A 10330-nucleotide genomic window follows, 5' to 3' on the forward strand; every position below is an offset into this window, starting at 1 on the left:
CGCATTTGACAGAGTGTGGCATCAAGGAGCCCTAACAAAACAAGTCAGTGGGAATCGGGGGAAAGCTCTCCACTGGTTGGAGTCATACCTAGCACAAAAGAGAATGGTTGTGGTTGTTGGAGGTCAATCATCGCAGCTCCAGGTTCTTCAGGTTAGTGTCCTCGGCCCAACAACCTTCAGCTGCTTCATCAACGACCTTCCTTCCGTATTAAGGTCAAGGAGTGGGGATGTTCGCTGATGATTGCATGATGTTCAGCACCATTTGAGACTCCTCAGATACGGAAACAGTCCATGTCCAAATGCAGCAAGACCTGGACAATATCCAGGTTTGGGCTGACAAGTGGCGAGTAACATTCGCGCCACACAAGGGTCAGGCAATGACCATCTCCAACAATAGAGGATTCAACCATCGCTCCTTGATGTTCAATGGCATTACCATCACTGAATCCCCCACTATCAACATCCTGGGGTTACCATTGACCATAAACTGAACTGGACTAGGCATATAAATACTGTGGCTACAAGAGCAGGTCAGAGGCTGAGAATCCTGTGATGAGTAACTTACCTCCTGACTCCCCAAAGCCTGTCCACCATCTACAAGACACAAGTCAGGAGTGTGTTGGAACATTCTCCACTTGCCTGGATGAGTGTAGCTCCCTTAACAGTCAAGATGCTTGACGCCATCCAGGACAAAGCAGCCCACTTGATTGGCACCACATCCACAAACATTCACCCCCTTCACCACCAATATACAGTATTAACAATGTGTACCATCTACAAGATGCACTGCAGGAATTCAACAAGGCCTCTTCAACAGCACCTTCCAAACCCACGACCACTACCACCTGGAAGGACAAGGGCAGCAGATAGATGGGAACACCACCACCTGGAAGTTTCCCTCCAAGTCACTCACCATCCTGGCTTGGAAATATATCACCGTTCCTTCACTGTCGCTGGGTCAAAATCCTGGAATTCCCTTCCTAACAGCACTATGGGTGTACCTACACCATATGGACTGCAGCAGTTCAAGAAGGCAGCTCACCACCAGCATCTCAAGTGCAACTAGGGATGGGCAATAAATGCTGGCCTAGCCAGCGAAGAACACATCCCATGAATGAATAATAAAATTTGACTGGCTGCCAGGTGAGAAACTGTGCCAAAGAATGTTAACAAAGCCTTGCACTTAACTTTGGCAATACCTCCCTGATCTTGCTGGGTTCTTTGGATGTCTACAGCCTCCTCTATCCAGGCCCCATGCATTTGGCTCATCTTCTAATTCCTGATTATCCTGGACAAGCACAATCCAAGTTTGAAGTGCATTGCAGTGTTAAATGTATGATTCCATCTTCGTGAATTTGTTTCTTTTCCTGCTGTGATCTTCCATGTAACTTCTGATTATTCATAGCATGTCGGTAACCATCCTGGTTCCCAATATTCCCCCTACGCCGACTCTCCTGACCTGACACGACACTCCACACCCAAGGAAGTGACAATTTGGCTCCAGAAGAAAGGTTTTTCACGAGAGTAAGTATAGGTCATGCTGCACTCTAGACTCTAGAAGTTTCTAAATAGTCACATTATTTTCATCAAAACAGAGGATTCTTCACAGTTCAAATCTTTATTCCTTGCAAGATTTGCTCCTCATCTATTTCTATTTGTGACGCTGTGTCAGATATGTTTCCCACTTAGCTCTGATCTTTCCTGCTTGTAAGTTCTCTCCTCATATGTTTCTTTTTTCTCTTCCTTCAGCACTGTGGCATCTCTGGGGGTCCTTACTGGCTCTCAGTTACTGAGTCTAACTAAGGAAGAGTTGAAGATGATCACTAAAACAGAAGGTCACATTGTCCACAATATGGTTCATGGAGGGGTAAGAAAAAATGCATGTTTGCCCCTATAGATATTATATGTTATGTTTATTTAAACTACTTATGAAATTTGATGAGACTTTAAAACCAGGCGTCATCTCCATTCGCAGATGGACATAAAAGATCTCATGGCACTATTGGAAGAAGAGGAGGGAAGTTCTCCCTGATATCTTGGCCAATGTATATCCCTCAAATAACACCTAAAACAGATTATATGATCACTTAGTACTGTAAAAGCGTCTATAACTACGTAAAAAGAAAAAGAAGTGAAGACAAATGTAGGTCCCTTACAGTCCAAAATGGGAGCATTTATAATAGAGAACAAGGAATTGGCAGAGCAATTAAACAACTACTTCAGTTCTGTCTTCACAGAGGAAGACACTAAAACTTCACAGAAATACTAGGGAACCAAGGGTCTAGTGAGAAGATGGAATTGAAGGAAATTAGTATTACTAAAAAAACAGTGCTGGAGAAATTAATGGGACCAAAAGCCAATAAATCCCCAGGGCCTGATAATCTACGTCCCAGGGTACTAAAGGAAGTGGCCATGGAAATAGTGGATGCATTGGTTGTCATCTTCGAAAATTCTGTAGATTCTGGAACAGTCCTGGTAGATTGGAGGGTGACAAATGTAACCTCACTATTTAAAAAAGGAGGGAGGGATAAAACAGTGAATTACAGACCGGTTAGCCTAACATCAGTAGTAGGGAAAATGCTAGAGTCTATTATAAAGGATGTGATAACAGGACACTTAAAAACTATCAATGGGATTAGACAAAGTCAACATGGATTTATGAAAGGGAAATCATGCTTGACAAACTTACTGGAGATTTTTGAGGACGTAACTAGCAGAATAGATGAGGGAGAACCAGTGGATGTGGTGTATTTGGATTTTCCGAATCCATGAAGGGGTAAGAAAAAATGCATGTTTGCCCCTATAGATATTATATGTTATGTTTATTTAAACTACTTATGATATTGGATGAGGCTTTTAAATTGGAGGAGGGAGGGATTGAGTGAGGAAAGGAATTTCTCAGTTTTTGAGTTTCTGGAAAAGAATAAGATAGAAGTACCTGAGAAGTGTTTCTCACTTTGGAATCACAGGACAACCCAGCGCCCCCCCACCTCTCGCCAGCATCAAATTCACACTCGTGCGCCCCCCCCACCCCAACAACCATTGCTCTGCAAAGATGAACAGCCCAATCCTGCAACAACATATTATCCAACAAGCCCAGGGATTGTGTTCAGCTGACTCCAAACAGCTCCATTCTATTCCTAGCCTGCGCAACGTGTAATGACCATCCCAGACAATGGCCCTGTAAGTAAACAAATGGCCAAACTGCAAGGTGATTTCAGAAAATGTGTGCATTCTCAGACTGAAGAAAAATTAAAATAAGAAGCACTGGGCAAAAAAATAATAACATATTGATATACTGCAGAAAAGGGATTAAATCGTTTTAAGAACAATCTCAAGAAAATAATTTTTGACATTTTATTGTGCCGACCCATCGAATGAAAAATCAGGAATGGTGGCCAAAGGCTTGATCAAAGAAGTAGGTTTTCAGGACCATCTTAAAGGAGAGATGTACAGAAGTTTAGGGATGGAATTCCAGAGCTTCGGGGCAAGGCAGCTGAAAGCATGGCTGCCATTGGTTGAGTGATTAAAATCAGGGATGTGCAGGAGGCTGGAATTGGAGACGTGCAGAGAACTCAAAGGCTTGTGGGTCTGGAGGAGATTACAAAGGTAGGGAGGGGCGAGGCCACAGAGAAATGTGAAAACAACGATGAGAATTTTTAAATCGTGGTGAATTTTAGTGAGCATGGGATACTGGGGGATGAAATTTGGAGTGAGTTAAAATATGGGCAGAAGAGTTTCGGATGAGCATAAGTTAATGTAGGGTGGAAGATGGAAGGCCGACTGGGAGAGAGTTGGAATAGTCTGGAGGTAGCAAAGGCATGGATAAGGGTTTCATCCATGCAGATAAGCTGAGGGAAGGTGAGAGAAACAGTTACTCCAGTACATTTGACTTTAATAAGGAAAAATAAAATCTTTTGTCTCTTTCTTTACAGGCAGTAAGTGGCCCAGCTAGACAACATCCCATGCAGGGACGAAATTAAACCACCGAGGCAATCAGAGGAGTGACAGACTGCACAAAAAAAAACCAAATTTAAACCCAGTGTTGTGGATCCAGCTCCAGGGACTACTCTGTTTAGATCTATACACCAGTATTCAGCTGTATGCAAACTTTAAAGATGAAGCCAAATCAGTAGATTAAACATAAGTTATTTCCGATCGGTAAGCATGCGGGCACACCTGTTTCTGCTTGAAGTTTCCACTCAAAAACTTGATGTTTCGAGCAAAAGAAAAATGTTTGATGCTGAAAGAGTTGAACGTTCCTTGTGTATCATGTTCACTGAAACAAATGGGTCCAAAAACAATGAATTATTGATTTTAATGGCAAGTGGTTGACTTTTAAATAGAAATCTGACTTTTTAACCAAGAATTCTTTGGTCGATATTGTAGCAAAACTGTATGCACGAGTATAAACTGTTGGGTTAGATTAAGAAGGTGGGGGCAAGCTCATTTGGAGGATAAACAGCAGCATAAATCAGTTGGGCCGAATGGCCTGCTTCTGTTCTGTAGATGCTTTGTAATTCGAATGAGTAGCAGGTGTATTATTTCAATACAAATAGTGCACATGGAAAGTCTTCCCATTTATTACCAAGAGTGAATGGTTATAAGTGGTGTCATAGGGAAGACTACAGTAAACAACGTGTCTTTGTTATGAAATCTTTTAAAACTTGACATTACGCAATTTACTCCCGTGATGGTTTTAAATAAAAAATGAACGTCAATTCATTTGACAGATTAGTGATAAATACTTCCCCTGATGTAGCTGTCTCTTTCAAAGGGCCAGCACAAACAAGGTGGGCCACATGGCCTCCTTCTGTGTTGTAAGATTCTATGGTGTAGAGCAGAACACCACAATCCAGGACCGTGACAGGTTTAATGCTTGTTCTGCGTTGATAGGTGAGTTGTCTCCAAGGCTGAGCATTTCTGGGTTATGGTAGGGCTGCGGGGGCAAGGGAATTGGGGGGAGTCGGGGGTGGGGAGAGGGTAAGCTAGGAATCCAGCTCCTAATCATTTTCTAATGTCCCACGTCTGGGGAGGACCGCACCCTGCTTTGATGTTTTTCACCCCCCGCCTCCCCCCAACAAACCCTCCCCAACCACCCCTGAGCCTTGAAGATGGAATATCCTGCAACACTTATGCCTGTTATGACATTAATAATGCTTACCTGGCTGAGGGATCCTGGGAAGATAGTGCTTTCCTATGAGGAGAAGTAGAGTGGACTAGGTCTATATTCTCTGGAGTTTAGAAGAATGATAGGTGATCTCATTGAAACACATAACATTCTTAGCAGGCTTGACAGGATAGTGGCTGACAGGCTGGTTTTCCTGGCTGGTGAGGCTAGATTGAGGGGTTGTAAATCTCAGAATAAGGGGGCCGGCCATTTGGGACGGAGATGAGAACAAAGTTCTTCATGTAGAGTGTTGCGCATCTTTGGAATTCTCTATTCTAGGGAAATGTGGATGTTCAGTTGTTCAGTATATTCAAATTGGAGATCAATAGGGTGTCGGGAACTAAGGGATTCAAGGGATATGGGGATAGGGTGGAAAAGTGGAATTGAAGAGATCAGCCATGATCTTATTGAATGATGGAGTCGGTTCGAGGGGTTGAATGGCCTATTCCTGTTCTTATTTGCCCAAGGGCTTGTTCTACCTGTGATCTCTTCTTCAGGAAGAGTCAGCACCTTCTGGATTGGAGGGCAGAGAAGTGAATCAAAACAATTCACGTTTTGGAAGGCTAAATCGAGAACTTTTGGACTTGTTAACTATCGGCTTGGGAACAGCTGTCTTGAGTGCTGTACATCACTGAATCGAAAAATGATATTCATTCCATTCGCTTTTAGTTGGTCTTAAGATTTATCCTTCCCTTCCCACCCTCACTCTTCGACATACAACTTTCTTAACTATCACCCTCACACCTGTGGAGGGATTTGGAAGGGATGGCAACAGGTCAAGATTGAGGGGTTACTGTATTCTTGTGTGATGGGCATCACCACTTTTATCTCCATTGCTTCCAAGTGGAAGGAGGAAACAGCTGACAGGGCTCTTGTTCTAATGGACAGATAACCAGACTCCGCTAACAATGATATAGCTTAGGGATGAGAGATGTGGAATATGTCAGAGTGTTACAGTGAGGAAAATAGCAGTATTTCACAGAACTACCAGAAGTGTGGGGTGTGTCAGAGAGTGTGATCTGCGGCTATTTGGACAATGAGAATGATGGGGTTACAGGTGAGGGTATTTCTTGAAATGAGGGGGGTATACATCATAGCAGTGAATGTTGTAGGATATTTCAGTTAATGGTACAGTGTAGGGGCATGAAGTCTATCAATTACAATATTTCTTTGAGAGACTGGGACCAACAAATGTAGGTTCTGCCAGAAGATGTACACTCTCTGTATATTAGTACAGGAAAATGTCAAACACAAGATCATTTGGCCGAGGAATTGGACACCCATTCTTATACAAAGGATAGCAACATCAAGGGTACTGGTTTGAAAAAGCAACAATGTGCCAATGTGATTTACTTAAATAACTGATTCAAGAGTGTTACTCCCCTAGGTTATTATACTATGATAAATTATAAATGACGTGTTAGCTAGAACAATTCAACTCACACTGCAGACCACCAGCTACATTCAACAAAAGTTATTAAAATGGAAATATATAAATTATCAACCATATTAGGTCCTATATAATAATACTTAATTCAGTTTTTTTCTTATACGCCTTGATAATTATTCCATTCTCTGATTGCTGTTCAATTCCAAAGACCCTTCCGGGGCACTCCTAACTCGAAATTCCATGGAAAATCTGTGGGTTGTATGAAAGCATTCTGCAGAACACATGCTTGACATACATGATACAGAGCTTTCTGGTTGAGATCAAGGGATCAGTCTCTATACCGGGCCTAAACAAGTAGAGACTTCAACCTGATTGATGACGAGGTCCTCATATTTCTGAATATTCTGCGTGAGCTCATCCCTTTCCTTATGGACTAGCCGCATTGTAACATAGCAATTAAATCATAATAAATTTTCATCTTTGATTTGTAGCCATGTCTTTGTGCCTGAATTGTCTGAACTTTTATTAAAATCCAATCTGTTGCTGTGGTGCAGTGGAAAATCTAAATGCCTCTGTCCAGCTTTAGAATTAAGCAACAGGCAAACTTCCTTTAAAAGCCTCAAAATAATCCATTTGGAGATACTAGGATTGTCAACATGTCCCCTGACTCATTTTAATGAAGCTGACTTGCTCCATGTTCCTGAAATACCAGGAGAGGCGTTGGGGGAGGGAATGACAAATTCCTAAGTCAAGACTTGGAGGGCAATTAGATAAGGAGACATGAATGAGGTTTCTGTAAATAACGACAAAAGAAATGCAAGGATGAGGAGTAGGTTAAAGGAAAACAGAATAAGGGGATGGGGAGCACAAGTAGGGAAGTGGAGTTGAAGTATAGAGCAGCCATGATCAAATCGATGACAAAACAGGTTTGAAAGGCTGGATGGCCTTATCCTGTTCTTGTGTGGCTTTCATGTCCTCAGGATGTCCCCTAGCACTTGTTATTACATCAAATATTATTATATCGACAAACATGACAGGCAATATACACACAGCAAACACTACAAACAGCAATTAAATAATTAAGCAGCTAATCAGATTTTAGTGGCATTGGTTGAGGGATAAACATTGGTCAGGATTCAGCTGTTCTGCCTTGAATTGTACCATGAGATCCTTTACATCCACCTGAGAAGGCAGATGGAGCCTTGGTTTCACGCCTAATTCAACAGCTCTAATGATGCAGAACTCCTACAATACTTCACTGAAGTGTCAACTTAGATTAGGTGGTCAACCCACTGGAGTGGGTCTTGAACCTACACATTCTGACTGAGAGGTGAGAAGTGTTACCATTGAATCACTTTAACATTCAAAAATATAAAAAAAGGAAAAAGAAGTCTTGTTGCTATCAATGGATGAATGTTTAACATATTCCTATGACTTACCCTTAACAGCTATTTTAATTAAAATAATGTACATCAGTTCTTGCATGAAAACAGTGGACAAAAGAATGTGACACAAGATGGTCATCTGTTGATCTCAATATTTAAGGAAGGATGTACTTTCATTGGAAGCAGTAAAGCGAGATTGGCTCCTGGGATGAGAGGGTTGTCCTTTGATGAGAGGCTGAGTTAATTGGGCCTGTACTCTCTGGAGTTTAGTAGAATGAGAGGTGATCTCTTTGAAACACAAGATTCTGAAGGGGCTTGACTGAAGGGGCTTGAGTGGTTGTTTCCCTTGGCTGGGGAATTTAGAACAGGGGGGCATAAAGGGACCATTTAAGATCATTTAGATGAGGAGAAACTTCTTCACCGAAAGGGTCATGAATCTTTGGAATTGTCTATGCCAGAGGATTGTGGATGCTCCATTGTTGACTAGATTCCAGAGTAAGATAGACAGACTTTTGGTCCCTCAGGGAATCAAATGATGTGGGGAGCCGACAGGAAAGTGGGATTGAGGCAGAAAATTGGCCATGATCATATTGCATGGTGGAGAAGTCTCAACAGGCTGAATAGTCTATTCCTGCTCTTAGTTCTTATGTTCCTATGAACAAACACAATTAGATCAGGTGTTATTCGTGACTTTGATGAGAGTGGTTTCAGCTCTTTGGTGGGAAACCTGATTAGAGAGATCCAAACATGGAGCTGTGGGGAAAAATGAACTTGAATTTGGGAAACAACAACACAATCAAACACCCTGGGGATGTTGAAGATGTGACAATAACTTGCAAGAACAGTGGGGCTGAGGCTGGGTTATTTGAGTTAGTGGTGGTGTCGGGTGGATGATAGTGATTTTGAAAGGAGGAAAAATGACCTGAAGAGAAGGAAATGTTTATCATCAACTTCTAAATATTGGTAAAGGTTTTTCTAAGCATGCATATTTAATTTGAAAAGGCTGTACTTTTTTAGCCATAGCCACCTTCTGGTCAGGTAGTAAGGTGGGGGAACATATGTAGTTACTCAGTGGGGGAGGGGTGGTATTGAATTGGACAACAGTGGCACTCGGTCACTGCTGAATTACAGTTCTAGTCGTGTTTATTGTACAACAACTGGAGGCTGTATAAGTGGTAATTGACACCATGGCCTGGGGATACAGGTAGGCGCAGCTGCATCAGATATGTGAATCAGAGGCAGCAACAAAGAGATGCTTAAAAATAAGGTGAATTCCATTGAAACAAAAATCTCATAAATAGTAACAGAGATGGTTGGTGCTGTCAAAAGGCATTTGACAAAATACCACATAACAGACTTGTCAGCAAAATTAAAGCCCATGGGATTAAAGGGACACTAGTAGCATGGATTCAAAATTGGCTAATGAACAGAAAGTGGAGAGTAGTGATGAAGGGCTGTTTTTCAGACTGGAGAGAAATATATAGTAGTACATACGAACATACGAGTTAGGAGCAGGAGTAGGCCACTCGGCCCCTCGAGCCTGTTCCACCATTCAATAAGATCATGGCTGATCTGGTTGTAACCTCAACTCCAAATTCCCACCTAACCCCAACAACCCTTCACCCCTTTGCTTATCCAAGAATCTATCTAGCTCTTGTCTTGGGGAGCTGCTGGCGTAGTCGTATTGTCACTGGACTTGGAATCTGGTAATGTTCCAGGGATCCAGGTTTGAATCCCACCACAGCACATGGTGTGAATTCAATAAACAACTGCTATCCTTACCTGGTCTGGCCTACATGTGACTCCAAACCCACAGCAATGTGGGTGATTCTTAAAATGCCCTTAGAACAAGGGCAATTAGGGATGATCAATAAATGCTGGCCTAGCCAGTGATGCTCACATCCCATGAATAAACAAAAAAATAGCTCTGCCTTAAAAATATTCAAAGACTCTACTCCCATCACCTTTTGAAGAAGAGTGTTCCAAAGACTCACAACCCTGTGAGAGAAAAATATTTCTCCTCATCCCTGTCTTAAATGGGCAACCCATATTTTTAAACAGAGATCCCTAGTTCCAGATTCTCCCACAAGAGGAAACATCCTCTCCACATCCACCCTGTCAAGACCCCTCAGGATCTTATGTTTCAATCAGTTCGCCTCTTCTAAACTCTAGTGGATACAAGCCTAGCCTGTCCAACCTTTCCTCTTAAGACACCTATTCATTCCAGGTATTAGTCTAGCAAACTTTCTCTGAGCTGCTTCCAATGGATTTACATCCTTCCTTAAATAAGAAGACCAGTAATATACATAGTACTCCAGATGTGGACTCACCTGTGCCCTGTATAACAGAAGCATAACCTCTCCACTTTTGTATTCAGTTCCCATC

General features: G+C 42.1%; 1 protein-coding gene across 3 annotated transcripts in view; it reads left to right on the forward strand.

Annotated features, from left to right (window-relative positions):
• Window positions 1-4369, forward strand: part of eps8l3b (EPS8 signaling adaptor L3b) — a 75045-nt gene extending 70676 nt beyond the window's left edge. For all 3 annotated transcript variants that reach the window (XM_078546400.1, XM_078546399.1, XM_078546401.1), the window contains exons 18-20: window positions 1406-1524; window positions 1750-1867; window positions 3936-4369. In XM_078546400.1, coding sequence (XP_078402526.1) covers window positions 1406-1524; window positions 1750-1867; window positions 3936-3983 — 285 coding nt within the window. In that variant the 3' untranslated portion in view covers window positions 3984-4369. The remainder of the gene's footprint in view (window positions 1-1405; window positions 1525-1749; window positions 1868-3935) is intronic.
• The last annotated feature ends 5961 nt before the right edge of the window (window positions 4370-10330 follow it).

Source organism: Cetorhinus maximus, chromosome 8 (genome assembly GCF_964194155.1).
Source record: "Cetorhinus maximus chromosome 8, sCetMax3.hap1.1, whole genome shotgun sequence".
Classification (NCBI taxonomy): Eukaryota; Metazoa; Chordata; class Chondrichthyes; order Lamniformes; family Cetorhinidae; genus Cetorhinus; species Cetorhinus maximus.